Genomic DNA, 25,434 nt, shown 5'->3' with positions numbered 1-25,434 from the left:
TTTTCCATTTACAATCAATTATGGTCCTCCTACATGCCGTTAGCTTGCAATTGTAAGAATTAATTGTTCCACTTTTTCAAATGAGCAATTTTAGAATTATTTAATTATATACTAGAAGTGTAATTTAACTAGAACTGTTTTCAGAGAACTTTCAAAACAAAACAAAAGCTCAGAAAATGAGACAGAAGAACATTTCCTGTCAATATTGTACTAAATACCAGTATATAAAAAAGTTGTATACGAATAATTATTCATTGTTAATTTAGTATTATGAGCAGTGATTAGCATTCGTTGTACATTAAACAGCTTCTGTATTATGGCAAGAAATCTTTGTCAAACAAAGAACATACTGTTGCTTTTTTAACAAAAAAGTGCATATATGTGTTCCATATAATTAAACTTTGAGCAAAACACACATTTTCCATTTGTTATCACAAGAAATTGATAATGTCCCAAAACATGATACAGTATGAATGTGGAGAAACTGAAGTAAATTGGCAAAGTTAAAAAAAATACATCTAATCTTTGAATGTTTGAAACATGACGATAAATTCATTTGGAAAAATAGGTTTAACAAAGTATGCGTGCATTTAAGTTAAATGAAAATAAATAGGGGGTATTATGATATGACGTTTTTCTGGTGACCTGTATCTCGCCAAGTTCGGTTTGAAAACATGTATCCGTCGAGACCGCAGGAGGCTACTACAGCGAAACGATGTCAGAAGTTACATAATTCACTTTATTGAGCAAAATAAGAACGAAATAGTTTGTGTTTTAGCAAAATTAACAAATAGCTAATACGAGAACAAATATTAAATATCACAGCACAAAAAACGGTACTTATTTTACGAGTATACATTAAATGCCATTTCCTATATACGTAACGCGGCCATATTTAACAAAGTAAATATTCGTGGGATTTTTTGACGATCATTATATGCAGAATTGAGGGATGTTCGTGAGTCAATCGCTATTTCTACCGATGACGCGAATTCGCCTTCTTATTTGTATTTGTTGACAGGGTTTACCAGTTATTTTGGTCACGCTATTTTTAGCAACGCGAAAGTAGTTCCGAGATTACACACGGTACTCGCATGACACGGAATCAGAAAACGACAGTATCATAATGTGGATTTTTCAATACGGCGTGCTGAATTTTCACTATTGGATATGGAAATGGAATTTGATAGGCATATAATAAATTGTGATACGCGTCCACAATGTATGGCCCACTGCTTTACTGTGGACTGTAATGTACAGCTCGGATAACACGAGACATATTCATGAACATATAAGAGTCATCCCACGACCCCAACATCAGTGCATCTTCAGATGATCGAACTCACAGATGAGTACAGGCGCGTGTGCATGGTGGGGGATGTAGTCGCTAACGCTGCAATGGAAAGAACGCCGCAGCCTATTTAAACCACGACTTCCAAACACAATCATTTCCGCATTCTCGCGTTCAGCCGCGTGCTCGACGTCTTACATTTGCAGTTTTTCTATATTTCCAAAGTAAATTTTAGAACGAGCTGATGATTCAAACCTTAGCGTCGATTAGTATCTGCTGGAACTTTTCAATCGTCTGCTCAATATGGACGCTCTGCTCTGAAAGTATCTTGGAGATCACGTCAGGGTCGCCAGTCATCAGGTTCACAGCTACAAAACAATTTGGTGCTTATCATTACTTATTGCTTGAATATCACCATCATTACATCGTTATCACTCTTTACTGTATTTCTTAAGTATGAACAAAAGTTAAACTTGAGAGGGCAAAAATACAAAAGTGCGAAAAAGTACAAACTCTTACTCCTTCATGAATATCACATAAGCGTTTACGCCATATTCCGAAACTCCATCGGGACAATTAGGCATTCGGAAGCTTGTTTTCTTGACGCCTACGCCTAGTTAAACCAAGCAATCGCAATGGAATCCTGTTCCTCATAGACCAAACCAGGAATTCAGTACCAGTGATCTATGGAAAATCAACATAACAAGACTAATTTTGTTGCAACGCATCGAAAACGTCGCGAATGTTTTTGATACATGAATAAAATGAAGCAGATGCATTAAATCAGGGTACCAAGTTACGTTGCCAAGTACGTGTATACAAGCATTTTTCAATTAATGAATTAAATAAGATTTTCAGCCTAAAGTTCACCACGACCTTGACCTTTGACCAACTAACCTAACAATAGTTAGGGTTCTGGTCATATTTGAGGATCTCTTCCAAGTTTGAGGTCACTAGGCCGAGCCATTTTCATATGCATGTATTGATCGTTCACAGATTTTCAGCTGAAGGTAATCTTAAGGTTACCATGACATTGACCCTGAAGGTCCATATGTCGACCATATCTCATCATCCGGGAGTGGTCCCAGACCATATTGATATAAAAAGTTAATGTTAATGTGTAGTTAGTAACAATTTTATAAGTAATCTAGCTTTACGGGAAAAATCTTAAGAATGTGTTTCTAAGAGAAGGTATTGCATTTATTATTTAATTTAAATACTACTAGATTTTGCTGATATTTTCAGAAACAGTAGCGTGCAAAAGCAAGGTTTGTCCCATGATTAGTTCAATCCCTACCCACAGGTAACCATCCCAACCTCTGCCCGGCCACTGTTCTGACAGTATCAGCACCTACCACTGTGTAACCATCCCAACCTCTGCCCGGCCACTGTTCTGACAGTATCAGCAGATACCACTGTGTAACCATCCAAACCTCTGCCCGGCCACTGTTCTGACAGTATCAGCACCTACCACTGTGTAACCATCCCAACCTCTGCCCGGCCACTGTTCTGACAATATCAGCACCTACCACTGTGTAACCATCCCAACCTCTGCCCGGCCACTGTTCTGACAATATCAGCACCTACCACTGTGTAACCATCCAAACCTCTTCCCGGCCACTGTTCTGACAATATCAGCACCTACCACTGTGTAACCATCCAAACCTCTTCCCGGCCACTGTTCTGACAATATCAGCACCTACCACTGTGTAACCATCCCAACCTCTTCCCGGCCACTGTTCTGACAATATCAGCACCTACCACTGTGTAACCATCCAAACCTCTGCCCGGCCACTGTTCTGACAATATCAGCACCTACCACTGTGTAACCATCCAAACCTCTTCCAGGCCACTGTTCTGACAATATCAGCACCTACCACTGTGTAACCATCCAAACCTCTTCCCGGCCACTGTTCTGACAATATCAGCACCTACCACTGTGTAACCATCCAAACCTCTTCCCGGCCACTGTTCTGACAATATCAGCACCTACCACTGTGTAACCATCCAAACCTCTGCCCGGCCACTGTTCTGACAGTATCAGCACCTACCACTGTGTAACCATCCCAACCTCTGCCCGGCCACTGTTCTGACAGTATCAGCACCTACCACTGTGTAACCATCCCAACCTCTGCCCGGCCACTGTTCTGACAGTATCAGCACCTACCACTGTGTTACCATCCCAACCTCTTCCCGGCCACTGTTCTGACAATATCAGCACCTACCACTGTGTAACCATCCAAACCTCTGCCCGGCCACTGTTCTGACAATATCAGCACCTACCACTGTGTAACCATCCAAACCTCTGCCCGGCCACTGTTCTGACAATATCAGCACCTACCACTGTGTAACCATCCAAACCTCTGCCCGGCCACTGTTCTGACAATATCAGCACCTACCACTGTGTAACCATCCAAACCTCTGCCCGGCCACTGTTCTGACAATATCAGCACCTACCACTGTGTAACCATCCAAACCTCTTCCCGGCCACTGTTCTGACAATATCAGCACTTACCACTGTGTAACCATCCCATCCTCTGCCCGGCCACTGTTCTGACAGTATCAGCACCTACCACTGTGTAACCATCCAAACCTCTGCCCGGCCACTGTTCTGACAATATCAGCACCTACCACATGTAACCATCCAAACCTCTTCCCGGCCACTGTTCTGACAATATCAGCACCTACCACTGTGTAACCATCCAAACCTCTGCCCGGCCACTGTTCTGACAATATCAGCACCTACCACTGTGTAACCATCCCAACCTCTTCCCGGCCACTGTTCTGACAATATCAGCACCTACCACTGTGTAAGAATGTTAATATGTTTGTATATGTTATACACACCTCCAACACAATAAAGTATGAAGCCCAGCCCCACCAACCCCATTTGCATACTTTATTTTATGTTATCTAATTACGAAAATTAAAGTGTTTTCCGTTGTTGTTTTCCGGTAATTCCAACGACTCCTTTTACCACAAGTTTTAATTGTATGTAAACTCAAACCGGAAGTATCTAAACTAAAATTCCTGCGATTTGATTGGCTCGTGTGTTACCGTGTGAGCCTATAGATGTAATCGTTGAGTTAAGTGCAGTTCCTACATTATATCACTGATAGTCTTATACGAGTATTTATTGAAATAAAAGGTCATTGACTTTTCAAGTTGACGCATTTATTAAAAATCAGAATAGTTTGAATAAGAAAATATTCCTTCGAAATGTTTTGTCTGAGTTTTGATGAATCGGGTCCTAAGGTTCGTAAACCAAGATATAAAAAAGACCTTTTTTGTTTGAGGACAAGTTATTAAATACCCATTAAAGGGGCTGTACTCCGTATGATAAAATAGCGGGGGGGGGGAATTGTCGAAAACTGACATAAACTTGGCACCGATGTGTACGATGCATTGGAACTTACTTACTGAAGTACCACATAGTTTACAATGTATTTAAGTTTAGCAGTTATTTCTTATTTTTCCATTAAAAAATATTACTGGGCATGTCTACAAGGTAGAATTCATTCCTTACGCGTGATTGGCTAGTCGGTGTTATCACATGATATTACCGAGGTAGGTATATATGGCTTAATTATGTCACCCAATTAGAGTTAGCCGTCGTAGCTCAGTGGAAACGACGCTGGACTGTAATTTTGGCGACACTGGTCCGAACCCTGTCTCCCCATTTTTTTTTACATTTTGATACTTTTTTTTACAATTATGATATCAAAGCGTAACACATTCAATAAGATAATTGTCCTGAGATTCGTTATAGAAAAAAAAACTTTTTTTGGTGCCAATCTTGTGTACAGTCCCTTCAAATGTGCCCAAAGGTTTGTAATAAGTACAATAACGGTATATGACAAACGTTCTTTTTTTGGTACCTTGATGTTTCCGTTTCCAGTTTATTCAAGTGTTTATTCATAAAGGTTGTTTTTATAAAACATATTTTATAGTGTTATTCTACAATAATAATGTTGGTGGTCCATTTCGATCACGTGATCATAACTAAATTAAGTTTATATGTAAATATCTGGTTATTCGTACTTGAATGAAAACAATTGACTGCAAACGATAGCACATCCAGATCGAGTGTGATTAAGACGCCAATATACAACAACAAACAAAGGTGCACGCAAGTTAGATCACCAAACAAACATTCAACAAAATTTATATGTATCATTGTATGTAAGCAGTGTGATGATTGTAAAGAGTTGAGCAATGTACACCTAAGAGGCTATCATCTAAATATCAGATAACTATAAGTAGCAAAAATTAATATCAAGTGGAGTCATTTAATAGCTATCCAATTTCCTAATTAGGAAAGACAACATAGAAATGATCGGTCATCCAGTTAGATAAAGAAACGATGCACTGAGGTGCGATTATTGACGTACAATACTGAATTTTTCAGACTCCCATCGGGAACAGCTTTATCAGAAAATCATTGAGCTCATGTTGATGATGGTGCTGTATAATAAATCTGTTCCATCGTATCCATTTGCCTGATTGTTTAAGTCATTAAGGATTTGCTGCTGTTTTTATTTCAATGCACTCATGTATGTAGGCTGTCTCTCGACTCAGTTTCACGTTTACATTCAAAATGGCTCTATTGAATGCGATACTAGTGATTGTTTTACTAGGTAGGTAACTGCTTTATTTTTTTATTTGCATTTTTTTCACTGATTAATACGTATATGTAATATGTTTTCGTTATATATGTGAACTTTAATGTTACTTACTTCCTCTTCGATTAGTACTCGTAGATGAAGTCATATTTAGCGACAATATAAGGTTATTATTAAAAAAAGACGTCGCGCAATGTTAAATCAAATCCTAACATAAACGCTTTTGAAGAAAAAAGATGCTTTTTGTTTTTACCCTTGAGCTTTCGTCGGCGTCCTTGTGCTGATACTTTATACCGTCAATGCAAAAATGACATATTGTGATCTAAAATTACTGCATCGATATTTGAAAATATATGATTGATTCCTTCCATTTTAAAGAAGTTCCCAATATCCGTAATAAGAATTGCAGAGATTTTTATATTTAACAATTTGATATTTACATCAGAAATGTGTATTTATAATACGTAGTAGTTTTACGTGTGAAAAAGAACATTTATTCTCAATTTTTTAACCTGTAAAACCTTTTTTTTTAAATTAGTATTTTGAAAAGAATAAACATGAATAAGGAATCAGACTATTAACTGTATTAACGTAACAACTGGTGCTTTAGCAACACCAATTGAATCTTTAGTTTGACAGATTTTGGCGGGAAAAATGAGTTGAGCGAGCGAGAAAAATACAGATAAAAACACACAAATAACATTGCGTTTAGAAACAAGAGCGGACAAAGGCAACACCATAATTTATAATTTAGTATTAAGTAACCCTTAATAATTATAACTTTTTTACCATTCTAAGTAAATAATCAACGGACAGTATTCAATTTGTGCAACTGTTTTCTGGCAGATATCTTAAAAAGACAAATCATTTCTTTTACAAGAAACATCATTGCCGCAACGCATCAAATGGTGCCATGAATTAGTTTGTAAAGTTAATAAATTAGTTGGAAATAACAAACGAATTATAAATACAGGTGTATTTTTATTTAAATATGTTTTTATCGGATTCAATATAACACCAGGTGACGGCTCTCGTCCATTTAAAGTGTACAAGTTGTAACGATACGCCGAAAAAAAACGGATCACGATGTATGTTGCGATATTCGAGATCCGATTTACTAAATAATGAGATTTTTTTTTAAATATTCTTTTATCGGTTTCAATTAAAGACAGAACGTGACTACTCGTGTCCAGTCAATATGTATATTGCGATTTTTATATTTTATTTGATGCACTATTCAAGTAATTGCAGATATACACGTAATCTTGACTCATGGCTCATCAATAAAGACTTTTCAATAACATGCTTAACTGTTTACTTATTTAGCTGTTATCTTATTCAAGATGTTTTTTATTACAGTTGCAGGCAAGTATAATTATTCATTTGTTGCAAACGGCGAAACAATACCAAAGTTTTTCAAGTTTACATGCAACAAATAATTACAGTAAAATTGGATTGTACTTTCAAAGGGATGATGCACTATAAAAATACATTAACTACTGTCAATGATATAAGCAAGTATTTGCTTTAATTATTCTTAAGTTATTTTGCATTATGTCTGTCATCGCATCTCGTTGGGAAAGCTATAATCTATATATATTCAAAGAGGAGTAAAAGCCGTGTAGTCAACCACATCAGTAACACCAGACTGTCGAAAATGTTGCCTGCTACGCTTCTCTAAAAATAAGTTATGTCGTCATGTTTTCAAGAGAAATATACAACAACGGGACAAACTGTTAAATTGTGCTAAGCGTGCTAATAGAGGGAATGACACATGTATTTTCTTTCTTTACAATATTCGTGTCGTGTTTCAAAAATGTCATCACTAAACTGAATTAATTGAACGAATATTTTAAATGAAACAGAGGGCAGTCTATGCCGCTTAAAGAGCCCCGCCTTTGTTTTATTACCGGAGTTTGATAAGGTGATTAGGATCATCAAACACTTCGACAACCCTGTTTCCAAAACAATGTTTTGACAGTGCTCCGTCAGACGGCCGTATTGTGAAAAGGTTTGTCGAAGTGTTTTAAGATACTAAACACTTAATCAAACTCCGGTAAAAGACCGAAGGCGGGGCTCCGTAAGCTGCGTAGACTGCGAGATGTTTCATTTTAAAATGGTAAAGAAATAGAAAAGTTATCTTTGTTTAAAGTCCTCAAGCGAAGCAAAGATTGCCTTCCAACGTAGCTTTTATGACGCAATTTATCGCGTGGTATACACACACTGAATATGTCCAATGAAACATGGCTTTGCAAGGTAATTATTGCCAAATACTCTTTAAACAAATGTTCAGATGTTGCGAAATAGGAAAACAAAACTGTAAAAAACATGCACTCAACTCAATATTCTTTTATCACATGTAGGTGCGAAAATCGTGTTCAGATATCAAATTGAACGGTTCTTGAGCATGTCGACTTTGCATCCATTTTTATCCTGTGCAATAATAATAAACTAATACTTAAGTCAAAATGCCTTGAACGCTGTAATACTTGAACATTGTTAAATGTTCATTCTAGATGTACCCGAAAGAAGACTAGTGATTGCACGTAAAATAGAGCGTAGCCCTGTAAGTTTCGAATGCAATACTAGACTAGTATAAATTAAGAAATCTGAATTCAAAGAAAACATCACTTTGAAAAAAAAAAATGTTTTAATAACATGTATTTCTTAAAAAAGTAAAACATATCAAATGTGCACATGAAAGTCGTCCTGACGGTGTCATTTGACCTGATGCTTTATTATGTGAAATGTTTATTCATATTGCATGCCAAAATTAATTAGACATCATAGCCATTGCCAATCTCATTAAAATCATATCGTGACGTTCACTTCATTTCATTCCGTTATGTAACACAGCGTTGCGTGGTAAAGCGGGTACTGGGGATCTGATTCTATATAATGAGATTGAGCTATTGCGCATTTTGATACACACATGTATCACCATAGTTAAGAACATGAACAGAAACTCAACCTCATCCCATGGAGACGCCGAACAATAAATATGCTTTTAGTTTTAATATTTGAACTGTATACGCGTCCGGGATGTTGTGTTGCAATTACAAAGCAGGTAAAGTTGTAATAAAGATAAGTTTAATTCAGTTATTATAATCCCATTACCCATAACGCCTGGGGTGACATTCTGCTCTCGGGTTGACAATATCAATGTCACACATGCTGCCATATGATTTTTATATAATATGTTTATTCACTTTTCTACATAGATTTATGAAACTCAGTGTTCTATGTGTGTTGAGTCATTTTCTACGTCTACTGGTCGTTTTACTTTACGGGTTGCTCATTGTTCTGTTTACAAAAAAAAAGTCCTGTCATTATTCTATTTGGGGAGGGTGGGTCATTATTTTGTATTACGTCGATATGTATTTGAATGTATGTTCGTTTTATATTTACACGACCAGTCCCGCCGACATGGTGCATTCCTCTTAAGGACCTGATGGATGAGTTGTTCGAGGGTTACTCACCCGAAGTGCTGCCTCGCTGTAACCCTCGGGACGCCGTCCAGGTTCAACTCGGACTCGCCGTCCGGCAGATTGTGGAACTGGTCAGTAAATCATTGTATAGATATAATGGTTCATAATTATGTAGCTTTTAGGTCGTGTTTAGTTTGCTTATAATGTATAACGGGTTATTATTGTACAACAAAGTATCACGTAAACGCTTACGTGTCAGAAACTCTTTAACCATGGCATTTGTGATTTGGCATATCTCTGAAATGTTTCACGGTTGTTTTTGCTTTTTCTGCTTTCCAGAATGAGCCTATGCAGATACTAGAGACGAACACGTGGGTCAGAATGGTGAGTTATCTCCAGCAGTATAACAATAAAACAATAAACAATCACTCCAGTAATATTGATATGTTTATTTTTCTCACAAGTGCCCAGTATGCAGTGTTTGTATTAATTGCCAAGGTGTTGAGATTTATAGCTGTGATATACATGTACTACTCAGACCATTTCAGTACAATACTTTGACACCACGCAAGCCCTGTGACTCGACCACTAGAGCTAGCCTACTGTCATTTTTTAGGTTAGGCCTTTTTTTTAATTATATGTTTTACGAACGGCCAGAGTTGTGAAGTGTCGTAGGAGGAGGAAATAAAAATAAAAATAAAATTACATTTCTGGAATTTTATTTTTTGATCGGGGAAAAAAAAACACAGAAAAGCAAAAGCTATGATGTATTCTCTATGATTTGCCATTTAGAGTTTAAGGAATCGGCTATCATTTCACTGTGTTGTCTTGGCTGCAAATTGTCTGATACCAATTCACCAACCATGTCATTGTTACAGTTAGCAAAAGAACCTTTTTGTTTCCTTCTGTACATGGAATATTTATCCACCAGGAACTAGCGATCCAGGAACTTGTAAATCAACTGATTATAGCTGTCTGATAAAACAAAAGCTGTCTATCCAACAGTGATTCAAATAATACTAGTTGTCCATCACACATTCTGTCCAACAAGCAGTCCAAACAACTCTGGTGGTCCAACCAACACTTCCGGTCCAACCATTTATAGTAACTGTTGTTCAACCAACACGTATGGTCCATCCAATATAGCGGTCCAGGGCCTAAAAAAAATACATTTGGTTCGGGTTACCCGACCCTACCTACGGAATAGGCGCCGACCCTACCATTTTATTTTTTTTGCTTTTCAATAAGTAGTTTAAAACCTTAATTGCTTATATAGAAGATAACTTTAACACCATTTTCCAATGATGAAAATGACATTCTATTATAAAGCCTAATAAAAAAAAAGCCTACCTACCATACCTATTTTTGAAAAGGATGTAACCCTAACCAAACATTTTGTTTTTAGGCCCAGTAAGCAATAGATGCCCAACCAACAATAGTGTTTCAAGAGGCACTAGCTTACATCATATAACCTTTGGTGTCCCACCACACTTATATGTATTGTTACTTATAAGGGGAAAAGTCACACAAGGTGTCAAGGGTTCACATATCTTTAATGTCCAATCAATACGTGCATGGTATAACAGTAATCAAACACTCGAATAGTCTAATACTCTAATAGTCGTAGTCGAATATGTCAACACACTGAAAATAGACAATATACAATAATAAATAAATGAGAACTATAATACTTTACATATCTTACTGTTGTTATTTGATAACAGTTATTACACATCCTTATATTCAATAGTCTCATAATACTGTATTTATGTGTCTAGTGGCCAGTTAACATAAATATGGATAAAACAATAAAACATGATTCAGAAAACAATTCATATCACACAATACAATACACATTGCCTACTTACAGATTTATGGAATCAAGTGCCATCAACAACAACTCAGCACAGCAACATCTCTAGCTCTCATTGTCATACATCTCTCACAGTGCTGTTATGGTCTGCAAGTTAATCATTGCATAAACAAATCATGCACAAAACTGGGTGTCAAAGTAACTGCCATTTCAACCATCTCAAGAAAATATGTAATTTACTTGGAATTGTCCAAAACACAAATTCAGAATAAATGCAACACAATGGTTATCATTTATGATAATATCAAATCATAAGTGAATACATACCAAATATAAAATGATCCAAGATCCTTATTTAAAACTTCTTAAAACAAACATGTCTGCCACAATGACCTGTTCTGGACAAAGGCTCTCATCAAACTGGTTTTTTCTAAAAATAGCTTTGTCCAACCAAAACTGGTTTTGGAGTAAGTGGTCAATTTACAAAAAGGGAGATAATTGGTCAATGGTAAGTGATAGGTTGTAAACCACTAAAATCTCACTGGGCTACAATCATATTGCTACCAATCTAGCAGCCCAACCGATTGTAGTGATGTTCTTCATTGAAAGTGATGGTCTCAGTAGATAACATCTGCATATCATATCTGTAAAGAAAGGAATGGAAAACTAAAAGTATATTTTTTATAAAAAAATTAGTTACTCTCAGACTTATTTATGGATGGGTTTTAAGACAATCTGGACTCCGATTTAATTCCAGGCCTGCGTGTATGTGACTAGTCCGGTGGCCATCATAATGTTTAAACATAACTTACCACATGTAGTAACTAGTATCATTCAGAAGCTGAGAACACTACAAAGGTGACAGCATAACATAATTACTCTTTCTAAGTAATTCTTTTATTACATAGTAATAAAACACACAGAGCAGTATAAATATCATAATTTATATTGATGATGATTTATATATGTTCATTCATAAGACTATTACATAGTTATACTGTACCTGGTAATGAACATACAGATTCCTCATTATAGATTATCACTGTCAGATAGTAAAACAGCCTAATGTATTATTTGTGTTAATTTTCAAAACAAATGTTTTAGAATAGATGATATTGTTTTGTTATTAATAATACTCCAATAAGAATAGTAACTGCAGTCTTTTCTGAACCATCTACCCCACCCACAAGAACTAAACTGTCCAGGTAAACAGTCAAGCGATTTAAAGCTCATGACATTCAAATTATATCACAATAATGTAATATAAACTCATTTAAATGACAAATCTAATAAAAATAAATAAATAACCTGGAACGATAATTAGTCCATATTTATCGCTGTTATAACCCGGAAATAAACCGGAAGTCACCCTGCCACAAAGGATTATCCGGGTGAATTAAAACCCGGTACCAGGTATCGATATCGAGAAAAGCCGTTATCACAGTTTATGATACCGGATTATGTTGATACCGTGTTATTTAAAGTATGCATTGGTTGTAAAAAAGCAATTAATAACGGACCGTGGATACTTGGATTTATCATCTGATATAAACCTCGATATCAACATAATTCGGTATCAGACAGTGATACCGGATACCGGGGGATTCCAGGTACCGGATACCAGGTTTTTATCACCAGCCTGCAAATCCGATGAATGTTTTTCATTGGCTTAAACTTTTTCAGAAATGTTTACACCAATATTTTTACAGCTATTGCGATGTCCTCTGCTTTTTATGATTTGCCGCGATAAAGTTTCATCGGCGGAAATAAAAAAATCCAGAAATCACAATTTTATTTTTATTTCAAAAATGAGTTTTTTTGAGCGGCGGTGTTCGTAAAACATAGAATCAAATAAAAAAGGCCTTATTGAATTATATCTAATTGTAATATGTGAAGTAATTGGATGACGAGTTGCCCCATAGTATTATGATAGTATTGTCAAAACTTTAGTATCAATAGAAGTAAAATGGCGTGCTACGATGACGTCAATATACTTCTAAAATGTTCGTCATATAAAAAAGAAGCTTAAATAAGTCGTACCTGAGCTATGCTCCTTGGCATCTAGTGTTCAGCACACTTTAGTGAATTCCTCGTACAATTCAGGTAGTAATAATATCTTCTTCCAAAAATAAATACCTATACGAATGCCACAAAAGTCGTGATACATTTATAATAAAATATAATGTGAGCTCATGAGGTGTGAAACCGTAAATGTTATTTTGAAATAAAGATTGTTTAAACCAAAAAAGCATTATATCTACATATAACAATCACTGGAACCATTTGGGAGAAACAAGACCTGGAGACAGCACGTGTGGATGTTCTCATGTATTTACAATAAGTCGAATAGAATGTATGAGTATTTAGAAAATACGATCCTGTTAAATCTTAGGTAGAATGGCATTGACATAAACATTTCTTGCAATTGTATGGCGTGTTTCGATAAACATGGCAAATTATTATCATTATTCTTTTTTAACGGGCCTTGAATTTTTTTTTGCAAGTTGTGATTGAATCAATGACAAAAAAACAGTCAGGAATTTGACGATCATGGAAATGACGGTAACGTTTCGTTATAAGATCATCCGTTAATAGTATATCGCTGATGTGCGTTTTTGCAACTAACCACTAGCTTTCACTTGGAGGGAAAATTACACCAAAGTCGGATATGACGACTCAGTGTTACAGTGTTTACTTTTTTAAACACATGCATGCCAGTGAATCAAAACATGGTTATACCATCTTAGACCATTGGTTACTTTCCTTCTTTATAGGTTTGGAAGCTGGATGGTTTGCGATTTAGAGACTTGCAGAACATGCTGGATCTACTTGATCTGCTTTCTTGCTTACATATCACCGCACTGTTTGTTCTCGTAGTCACTTTAGCGAACACATAGTGGTTACGTTCAACTAGTTTTAGTTTTATTTCGAGATACGTAATTATTTCTAACGTTGTATATTCATCCTTCCAATATATGGTGTTGCAGATCGTGAAACACTGGAAATCAATGCTAGTTCGTGTGCAAATTAGTAAATTGACTGTAATATAATTTATGAAGAAGCCCATGCGTTTACATAGTTGCAAACACGCGTGTCTTGTAATGGCTGACATGGCATTTGTCTCAAACGCTCTACAAAACAACAACACTTTATTAAAGCGGCATAATTTAGATTTATCACTTGATGCACGGAATAAACGCATTTATTTCAATGCATTCTTGTGTAAAATAATATCAGCGGTATTATGGCGCACTTGTGGTGTAGAGTTAGGCGACTTGAAATTCATTATACTGTTGCACAAAATTGTATATGTATTCTGTTTGTCTGTATAGTGTTATGGGTCGGTGGTCTGATAGCAAATAAACTTTCCTAGGCCTAAGTCTGATAACTCAATGTTGCCAGACCCCGACCCTCACCCCTCCAGTCGCCTAATTCTACACCATAAGTCCTCAGTTGCCGCACTCTATACTGCTAGACACCCAGAAGTCTAACTCTGCACTGCTAGGCCCCAGTGGTCAGTCTAACTCTGCACTGCTAGGCCCCAGTGGTCAGTCTAACTCTGCACTGCTAGGCCCCAGTAGTCAGTCTAACTCTGCACTGCTAGGCCCCAGTGGTCAGTCTAACTCTGCACTGCTAGGCCCCAGAAGTCAGTCTAACTCTGCACTGCTAGGCCCCAGAAGTCAGTCTAACTCTGCACTGCTAGGCCCCAGTAGTCAGTCTAACTCTTCAATGGGTAGGCCCCAGTAGTCAGTCTAACTCTTCAATGGGTAGGCCCCAGTAGTCAGTCTAACTCTTCAATGGGTAGGCCCCAGTAGTCAGTCTAACTCTTCAATGGGTAGGCCCCAGTCGCCTTACTCTACACAGCTAGGCCTAAGTCTCCTAACTCTATAATGCTAGTCTCCTCGTCGCCTAATTCAACACAAACGTACCCAACTCGCCCGACACTACACCACTAGGACCCGGTCGCCTCACTCTACACAGCTAGGCCTAAGTCTCCTAACTCTATAATGCTAGTCTCCTCGTCGCCGAATTCTACACAACCGGACCCAACTCACCCGACACTACACCAATAGGACCCGGTCACCTTACTCTACACAGCTTGGCCCAAGTTTCTTAATTCTATAATGCTAGTCTCCTCGTCATCTAATTCTTCATAACCGGACCCAACTCGCCCTACACTAAACCACTAGGATGCGGTCGCCTAACTCTACACCTCTAGACCCAAGTCTCCTAATTCTATAATGCTAATCTCCTCGTCGCCTAATTCTACACAACTGGACCCAACTCGCCCTACACTACACCACTAGGACCCGGTCGCCTAACTCTACACAGCTAGGCCTAAGTCTCTATAATGCTAGCCCTCGAGTCGCATGATACTAAACCACTTGGCCCCAATCGCCTTACTCTATCTCGACAACACTAGAGTGCCTAACTCTACACCTGTGGGCCTAAGTCTCCCAGCGCTATAATGGCACCCAACCAGTCCCCTACCTCTACACCACTAGACCCCAGTCGCCTAACTCTACACCACTAGGCCCCAGTCGCCTTATTCTACACCACTTGGCCCCAGTCGCCTAACTCTACACCGCTTACACAGCTAGACCCCAATCGCCTAACTGTACGCCACTAGGCCCCGGTCGTCTACACCACTAGGCCTCAGTCACCTAACTCTACACCGCTAGGCCCAAGTCGCCAAACTCTACACCGCTAAGCCCCAGTCACCTTACTCTACACAGCTTAGCCCTCACACGATTTAATCTACACCGTTAGGGTCCCACTCGCCTTACTTTACACCGCTAGGCCCCAGTCGCCTAACTCTACACCACTAGGCCCCAGTCGCCTAACTCTACACCACTAGGCCCCTGAAGCCAAACTCAACGACGCTAGGCCCCAGTCTCATAACTCTACGCCACTAGGCCCCAGTCGCCCAACTCTACACCACTAGGCCGAAATCTTCTAACTCTACACAACTAGGCCCCAGTCTCCTAACTCTACACCACTAGGCCCCTGAAGCCAAACTCAACGACGCTAGGCCCCCTTGTCATAACTCTACGCCACTAGGTCCCAGTCGCCCAACTCTACACCACTAGACCCTAGTCTCCTAACTCTACACCACTAGGCCCCAGTCTCCTTACTCTACACCACTAGGCCCCAGTCGCCCAACTCTACACCACTAGACCCTAGTCTCCTAACTCTACACCACTAGGTCCCTGTCGCCCAACTCTACACCACTAGACCTTAGTTTCCTAACTCTACACCACTAGACCCTAGTCTCCTAACTCTACACCACTAGGCCCCAGTCACCTTACTCTACACCGTTAGGTCCCAGTCGCCCAACTCTACACCGTTAGGCCCCAGTCGTCTAACTCTACACCGCTAGGCCCCAGTCTCCTAACTCTACACCTCTAGACCCCAGTCTCCTTACTCTACACAGCTATACCCCAGTCGCCTACTTCTACACCACTAGGCCCCAGTCAACAAACTCTGCACCACTAGGCCCCAGTCCCCTAACTCTACACCACTAGGACCCAGTCTCGTAAGTCTACACCACTAGGCCCCAGTCGCCTTACTATACACAGCTAGGCCCCAGTCGCTTAACTCTACACCACTAGGCCCCAGTCGCCTAAATCTACACCACCAACCCCCAATCGCCTAACTCTACACCACTTTGCCCCAGTCACCTAACTCTACACCGCTAGGCCCCAGTCGCCTTACTCTACACAGCTAAGCCCTCACACGCTTAAATCTACCCAGCTAGGGCCCAACTTACCTAACTTTACATCGCTAAGCCCCAGACGCCTCATTCTACACCACTAGGTCCCAGTCGCCTAACTCTACAACACTAGGCCCAAGTCGCCTTACTCTACACCGCTTTCACCGCTAGACCCCAGTCCCTAGCGCTACGCCACTAGGCCCTAGACGCCAAATTCTACACCACTAGGCCCCAGTCGCCTACCTCTACACCACTAGGCACCAGTCGCCTAACTCTACACCACTAGGCCCCAGTCGCCTAACTATACACCACTAGGCAACAGTCTCCTAACTCTACACCACTAGGCCCCAGTCTCCTAACTATACACCACTAGGCAACAGTCGCCTAACTCTACACTACTAGGCCCCTGTCGCCTTACTCTACGCCACTGGGCCCCAGTCGCCTAACTCTACACCTAACTCTACACCACTTGGCCCCAGTCGCCTTACTCTACACCACTAAGCCCCAGTCGCCTAACTATACACCACTAGGCCCCAGTCTCCTAACTCTACACCACTAGGCCCCAGTCTCCTAACAATACACCACTAGGCAACAGTCGCCTAACTCTACACTACTAGGCCCCTGTCGCCTTACTCTACACCGCTTACACCGCCAGACCCCAGTCTCCTTACTCTACGCCACTGGGCCCCAGTCGCCTAACTCTACACCTAACTCTACATCACTTGGCCCCAGTCTCCTTACTCTACACCACTAGGCCCCAGTCGCCTAACTCTACAAAACTAGGCCCCAGTCTCCTAACTCTACACCACTAGGCCCCAGTCTCCTAACTATACACCACTAGGCAACAGTTGCCTAACTATACACTACTAGGCCCCTGTCGCCTTACTCTACACCGCTTACACCGCCAGACCCCAGTCTCCTTACTCTACGCCACTGGGCCCCAGTCTCCTAACTCTACACCACTAGGCCCCAGTCTCCTAACTCTACACCACTAGGCCCCAGTCTCCTAACTATACACCACTAGGCAACAGTTGCCTAACTCTACACTACTAGGCCCCTGTCGCCTTACTCTACACCGCTTACACCGCCAGACCCCAGTCTCCTTACTCTACGCCACTGGGCCCCAGTCGCCTAACTCTACACCTAACTCTACACCACTTGGCCCCAGTCTCCTTACTCTACACCACTAGGCCCCAGTCGCCTAACTCTACAAAACTAGGCCCCAGTCACCTAACTCTACACAACTAGGTCCCAGAAGCCTAACTCTACACCACTAGGCCCCAGTCGCCTAACTCTACACCGCTAGGCCCCAGTCGCCTAACTCTACACCACTAGGCCCCGGTCGCCTAACTCTACACCACTAGGTCTCAGTCGCCCAACTCTACATAATTAAGCCCCAGTCACCTAACTCTACACCACTAGGCCCCAGTCGCCTAACTCTACACCACTAGGCCCCAGTCTCCTTACTCTACACCGCTAGGTCCCAGTCGCCTTACTCTACACCACGAGGCCCTAGTCGACTAACTCCACACCACTAGGTATCAGCCGCTAGACCCCAGTCTCCTAGCGCTACGCCACTAGGCCCTAGTCGCCAAATTCTACATCACTAGGCCCCAGTCGCCTACCTCTACACCACTAGGCCCCAGTCGCCTAACTCTACACCACTAGACCCCAGTCGCCTAACTATACACCACTAAGCCCCAGTCTCCTAACTCTACACCACTAGGCCCCAGTCTCCTAACTATACACCACTAGGCAATAGTCGCCTAACTCTACACCATTAGGCCCCTGTCGCCTTACTCTACACCGCTTACACCGCTAGACCCCAGTCTCCTTACTCTACGCAACTGGGCCCCAGTCGCCTAACTCTACACCTAACTCTACACCACTTGGCCCCAGTCGCCTTACTCTACACCACTAGGCCCCAGTCGCCTTACTCTACAAAACTAGGCCCCAGTCGCCTAACTCTACACCACTAGGTCCCAGAAGCCTAACTCTACACCACTAGGCCCCAGTCGCCTAACTCTACACCGCTAGGCCCCAGTCGCCTAACTCTACACCACTAGGCCCCGGTCGCCTAACTCTACACCACTAGGTCTCAGTCGCCTAACTCTACATTACTAAACCCCAGTCACCTAACTCTACACCACTAGGCCCCAGTCGCCTAATTCTACACCACTAGGCCCCAGTCGCCTTACTCTACCCCGCCAGGCCCCAGTCGCCTCACTCTACCCCGCCAGGCCCCAGTCGCCTCACTCTACCCCGCCAGGCCCCAGTCGCCTAACTCTACACCGCTAGGCGGCCCCCCCCCCCCGTCACCTTACTCTACACCGCTAGGCGCCCCCCCCCCCCAGTCATCTTACTCTACATCGCTAGACCCAAGTCACCTAACTCTACACCGCTTACACCGCTAGACCCCAGTCATCTAACTCTATCCCGCTAGGCTCCAGTCACCTAACTCTACACCGCTAGGCCCCACTCAGCTACCTATACACGGTTTGGCCACTATAGGTTAATTTACGTATATGTTCTTCTTTTACTTCAAGGTTTGGAACGACTGTCAGTTGACATGGAACGCAACAGAGACGGGGATCAAGAACATCGCCGTGCCTTACCATAGAGTTTGGGTACCGGACATCACGCTCTATGATAAGTAGGTATATGTTTTTTCAAATGAAAGTTTGGGTTAAATTGCGCAATGTGGTCATTGATACCACAACAATTATTTTCTCAAAATTGGATATTACCACAAATAATGATTATTGCTCGGTTAATTTGATAACTGTACATGGTTGTCGCATTACTTACACCTTTAACTGACAAGTAGAATCACCTGACAACTATCTCACCTTCTCTTTCACTTCCTGACATCCTGGAAGTGCCAAGAATGTGCTAGGCGGCCTGCAGCAATACCGACCTAACATATACCCAAACGGAGACGTCTACTACAACTTTCCGTCCGTCATCCGTAGTCTCTGTAAGGTGGACGTCACCTACTTCCCATTTGACACGCAAGTCTGTGAGTATAGTAAACATACAGTTATGTCAGTATGCTATCACTTAAATATTTTACAGTTATTACACGCAAATCATTTCACTCGTGTCAACTTAACGAAGCCTGTAAAATGTGACACTGGATGGGCACTAATTAACTTATAATATATCGAGTAACAAGCGGACACCTATACCACTAGACCACCCTTACCCCTTAAAGGCTTTACGTGTTACTTATATATCATTCGGCAACCATAGTACTTGATTCGGTAAAACTGAATGACAAAATCTCGTTTCAATGCATATGCATGAGGCAGAAAAAGACAACTCTTCTTCCAAGCTGTGTGAAGTTAGCTAAACATACGACATTGGACATTGGACATTCAAAATCTTTTGAATGTCCAATGTCCAATGTCGTGCTAGCACGACTTTCACTTTTGAATGTCCAATGTCCAATGTCGTGCCAGCAGAACATTCACTTTTGAATGTCCAATGTCCAATGTCGTGCCAGCACAACATTCGATTATGAATGTCCAATGTCCAATGTCGTGCTAGCACGACTTTCACTTTTGAATGTCCAATGTCCAATGTCGTGCCAGCACAACATTCGATTTTGAATGTCCAATGTCCAATGCCGTGCTAGCACGACTTTCACTTTTGAATGTCCAATGTCCAATGTCGTGCCAGCACAACATTCGATTTTGAATGTCCAATGTCCAATGTCGTGCTAGCACGACTTTCACGTTTGAATGTCCAATGTCCAATGTCGTGCCAGCACAACATTCACTTTTGAATATCCAATGTCCAATGTCGTGCCAGCACAACATTCGATTTTGAATGTCCAATGTCCAATGTCGTGCTAGCACGACTTTCACTTTTGAATGTCCAATGTCCAATGTCGTGCCAGCACAACATTCGATTTTGAATGTCCAATGTCCAATGTCGTATGTTTAGCTAACTTCACACAGCTCTTCTTCCAATGAAATCGTATGTCACAAATACCCAGCAATAACCTTATAGTTACCGTTGAAGGAACGACCGAGCGTTCACGACGCTGTTATACAATTTGCAGGGAACTGTCAAAACAGGTTCATTCCCAACTTTCGCCATATTTTTTCAGTGTCTGTGCATATTTCCGCATTGAAAAAAGAAACGTAACGATTATATTTTAGCAGGTGGGATTCATATTAAAATGCAGATAACAGAGGAATAGAATGTCGCAGATTTGAAGACCGCAGACAGATTGGGGAAAAATGCAGATTATATGCGTTAACACTGGGAGTAATACACAACAAAAAGATTGTATGGACTGTGTAATAGTAACGGAATGGACAATTACCGCACAAATATGTCGATTTTTTGCCATCGGCCAAAACATTTATTGTTATAGTGTGAAATTTGCTGTCTTCTGGTCTGTGTCCATGGAAACGATAATGTTTTGGATTTTTAACCACTCAAACCAACGATTTGTTGAGTAGTGTGATAATAAGCAGTACGTACGGTATTCAAACGTACTCTGAAACGTAATCAGCAGAATACATTTTCATATTATTTCCGTGATATACATGTGCGAGCCAAACTAACATCCAAATCGATCTCATATAAAAAGGATTATTTGGGATCATTAGACGTGTACATAAATTGTTATTAGTCTGTATGTGGGGCGTTCAAAATTCAAAACAATTCTACGGAGGGTTCCCCGCTCCTCCAGTTACCCTAGTAGCACTAGTCTATCAGTACTTTCAGCTCTTTGATTTTCTTTAAGCTTCAATATTAATGCATTTAACTGTTCTATACAGTTTAACCATAAGTATACGTGTGCGTGCGTGCGTGTGTGCGTACATACGTGCGTGCGTACGTGTGTACGTGTGTATGAGCGTGCGTGCGTGCGTCTAATAACTAATATTAATGTATTTGTGAATCAAAAACGTGAAAGAAGTGTGATACATACTTACATCGAGTAGCGAAGAAGTTTACAGATTTAAATGCTGAATTCATCCTATTTCAGGTAAACTGCAGTTTGGTTCATGGTCATACCATGGCTGGGACCTCAACTTGACAAGAAAGAACCCGGCGGCCGACACCTCTTCGTTTGTAGCTAACGGCGAATGGGATATCATAGGTATATTTACTTTTGTTTAAACGAAAGATATTAATTTAGTCGAAATGTTCGTTCATTTTCGTTTCACTTGAACCACGTAAAGGTCAAAGGAGAACATTTGTGATCATCGTTTTTCCGTTGCTCGTCGCCAGCCGTCAACAATAAGTGTGTTAACGTTCTAGCATCGATATATCTGAGCCAATGTTATTCATACTCGGAAACAATGGATTCTCGGTGAAGTTTGATAGTGGGCTATGTCTGAACAGACGATCAACAGTTATATTTTACTTTCTTATCACTATTGCACCTTCAGTCATTCACGAATTCTAATCATATAAAGAATGGAAATGTATGACCTTCAGATCTCGGTCAAGTTTGTGTATTGGTAAAACTGACCCTTAGAATTAGAGCTCTTTATTTATTTTAAAAAAGCATGCCATATCTAACATTGTTTACAACGACACCTTCAATAATTCACCGATTCTAATCATATTAAGATGTGATATGTATGACCATGGCATTATTTATTTATTTTATTATTATTTTATTTTTTTTAAATAAGGGGGGAATATATTAGAAAGTCAAGAGTTATGTGCCTTTGAATTTGAAACAAATGGCATATTAAATCTTGATTTTTTTTCACTCTCACTTTCATTTCTCCATAATCTCTAATTATATTTAGAATAAAATGTACGACCATAAGTTCTGGGCGAATTTCGATTATGAGCCAAATCTGAACAAAAGAGTTATGTACCTTTAGTTTGTAAGAAACACATATTTTACTTTGTTTACTATCTACAACTTCATGTATTCACAAACCCTAACATATTTGAAATTATATGTTTGACCATTTGATCACGGTCAAATAATATTATAGGCCAAATCGGATAAGAAGTTCAGGAGTAAAGTGCGCTTAATTTATGCAAAAGAAACCCCACATATTTGAACTGTTTATAATCTAGCACTTTCATTCCTTCACCAATCCTATAGTTTTTACAGTTACGAAGACGATGTACCTTGTACAAGTCTGAATAAGTTATAGGTTCTGTTCTGTTTCGTACTTTATATCGGTATAGTTTGATAATGGGCGAACTGGGAAAAGTAGGTCTTCAGTTGTGTGCCCTTCATTTAAAGAAATGGAGAAATTGTCCTTGACTTTTCCGAGAATGCTTTTTTCAATATGTTTACACTCTAGCACCCATCCCAATTCCAATCATCATAATAATATGGTGAAGTATATAAAAGGTTAAAATTCGATCGAAGCATGAACACGATTGCTTTTATCAAATACAGGTCAAGTTTGGATATTAGTACATGTATATGTTTTGTCGAGTGAAAACGTAGGACAATAGCCCAAACCATGGGGAGATCTTGTAAACACCCTATAAATGCCCTGGCTTGAGCTACATGGACCAGGTGAGCGATCTGAGTCCCTTTGGGCTCTCTTGTTTTATCACATTGATAGACCATTGATGGTAAAATAAGTTGTACGTGACACATTGTTATTTCGTTAAGAATCAACAATACTGCATGTTTCGTCCGTGCTTAAGGTGTACCAACTGAGCGGAAGGAGATCATATACCAGTGTTGCCCGGAGCCGTACCCCGACGTTAGGTTCTATGTGCAGATGCGCCGGAAGCCGCTATTTTATGTGCTGAACCTGATATTTCCGTGCACGCTCATCTCCACGATGGCGTTCCTCGGCTTCCTGTTGCCGCCGGACGCTGGAGAGAAGGTCTCCCTTGAGATCACTGTGCTCCTCTCCCTGGCTGTCTTTCTACTCGTGGTGTCGGAGACCATGCCGGCGGACTCGGAGACCTTCCCTTACATAGGTCAATGTTTTATCACATCTATATGACAGGATAAAGCCTGGTACAATTTGACTATGATCAACGTATTGAACTCCATAAAACAATTTGCTATATTGCATTTCAAACATTTCACCCTGTTTTGTTCTCACTTAATAATCTTAGCATTTTAATTTAGCGCACCAAAACTATTCAATCCATATCCAGGCGTGTATTTCGCGTGCGCAATGGGTCTGGTGTCTCTGTCGTGCCTGATGACGGTCACGGTACTAAATCTGCACTTCAAGGGGCAGTTCGGGAAGCGGTTGCCGCCCTGGGTGCGACTCGTCTTCCTCGATTGTTTCGGCAGGATCCTTCTTGTTAAAAAAACTGACAAACTTACGAAGTGCGATGATATGAAGGTAGCATGCTGGTTTTACATTTAATAATAAGAAAAAAGGGCATATACATTTACAAATATCGGTCGGTTTGGTGGTCCGTTGGATCGAAGACCGCACAACACCTAGGACCATGAAACTTCATTGGTGTGTTGCTCTTTTAAGTAGATGGCGCCTTTTGTCCACACAATAACTCGACATCGGATTGACTAAGGACCATGAAACTTCACTCACGGGTTACTTGTTCTAGACCATGGAATAACCCATATTGTTTTAGGATTCAATCTGTCAAAAGTCAAGACTACAGCCAATATGCATTTGGAAAATTTGTCTCACACTAACTCGACACCGGTTTTACTTATATAACAACCAGATTTTCTCTTCCAATGTGTCGCTTTCATTATGCTTTTAGATGTTAAATATGTTTTATATATATAATTTACTTAAATACTAGTACCCGAAATATGTCTAAAAATAATTCTTTGCAGAAGTTAGCAAAGGCGTATGATAACCCAGGTTTTCCCGGACGGTCGACCATAGACGAAGATTCCAACCACAACGGCCCCATAGACGCCGGGTACCGCACCGCCATGACGTCAGTCCTCTCCGACCACAGTGGCGACAAAATGGCCGACCTCAAGGACGTCAAATTAGATTTCGACACATCAACGGAGGTGATGTCTCTACTTAAGAAGCAACTAGACTGTTTGGATAAGATCCAAGATCACATGGAGGAGAGGCGGCGAGAGTCGCTGGGCATGGACGAGTGGCGGAAGTTGGCGCAAGTCTTGGACCGCATATTCATGGTGCTCTTCTTTCTCTTCCAGTTCGGGACTTCCGCTTTGATTCTCGTCAGGATAACTTCCGCTGACCCTGATGTTATGCATCTGCACATGGAATAGTTTTCATTTTCCATCAACTTTCTGATTAATTTCCCATTTGCATAGAGCCTGCAGCCTGTTATAATAAATTGTTCCTCAGAGTCATCGCGATAAGTGCACAATTATTCAATTTAATCATAAAATCAAAGGTCCTGTCATCAGAGAATTCTCAAATAAAAAAAGAAACAGAAAAATGAGCTAGTTAAATATTTACTCTACAAATTGTACTTAATTTAAAGCAATTTGTACTTTACCACCAAAGCGTTCCTGTTTATTCAGAAATATGAGCATTGATGAGCGTTCGTTATACACGGTCAATTAACAGCTTCTGTATTATAACAAGTAACATTTGTCAAGCAGTATGCGCCACATTGCCAGAAACATGTGGCAGACAGAATAAAGATGA

At 40.5% G+C, this 25,434-nt stretch overlaps 1 protein-coding gene and 1 long non-coding RNA gene across 2 annotated transcripts; one reads left to right on the top strand and one right to left on the bottom strand.

Moving 5' to 3' along the window:
• Positions 1 to 9,364: 9,364 nt before the first annotated feature.
• Positions 9,365 to 25,363, top strand: LOC128226319 (neuronal acetylcholine receptor subunit alpha-7-like). Its single transcript, XM_052936203.1, has 8 exons — positions 9,365 to 9,472; positions 9,681 to 9,725; positions 19,414 to 19,520; positions 19,747 to 19,886; positions 21,870 to 21,983; positions 23,513 to 23,794; positions 23,978 to 24,171; positions 24,636 to 25,363. Exons 1-8 carry the CDS (start codon positions 9,365 to 9,367, stop codon positions 25,047 to 25,049), a joined length of 1,404 nt encoding a protein of 467 aa, XP_052792163.1. The 3' UTR covers positions 25,050 to 25,363.
• Positions 10,058 to 12,545, bottom strand: LOC128225604 (uncharacterized). The gene is made up of 3 exons (XR_008259663.1): positions 12,463 to 12,545; positions 11,210 to 11,798; positions 10,058 to 10,985 (listed from the first exon to the last, which is right to left on the bottom strand). It is a non-coding gene; the product is annotated as an uncharacterized LOC128225604 (long non-coding RNA).
• Positions 25,364 to 25,434: the final 71 nt, after the last annotated feature.

Source organism: Mya arenaria, chromosome 3 (genome assembly GCF_026914265.1).
Source record: "Mya arenaria isolate MELC-2E11 chromosome 3, ASM2691426v1".
NCBI classification, from domain to species: domain Eukaryota; kingdom Metazoa; phylum Mollusca; class Bivalvia; order Myida; family Myidae; genus Mya; species Mya arenaria.
This window is presented reverse-complemented; position numbering and strand designations above follow the sequence as displayed.

Excerpts from the sequence above, each read along its gene's own strand:
- LOC128226319 (XM_052936203.1), top strand. The coding sequence starts at position 9,365 with ATGGATGAGTTGTTCGAGGGTTACTCACCCGAAGTGCTGCCTCGCTGT. Across the intron at positions 9,726-19,413 it reads CGAACACGTGGGTCAGAATG|GTTTGGAACGACTGTCAGTT; the intron begins GTGAGTTATCTC and ends TTTTACTTCAAG. Across the intron at positions 24,172-24,635 it reads CGAAGTGCGATGATATGAAG|AAGTTAGCAAAGGCGTATGA; the intron begins GTAGCATGCTGG and ends AATTCTTTGCAG.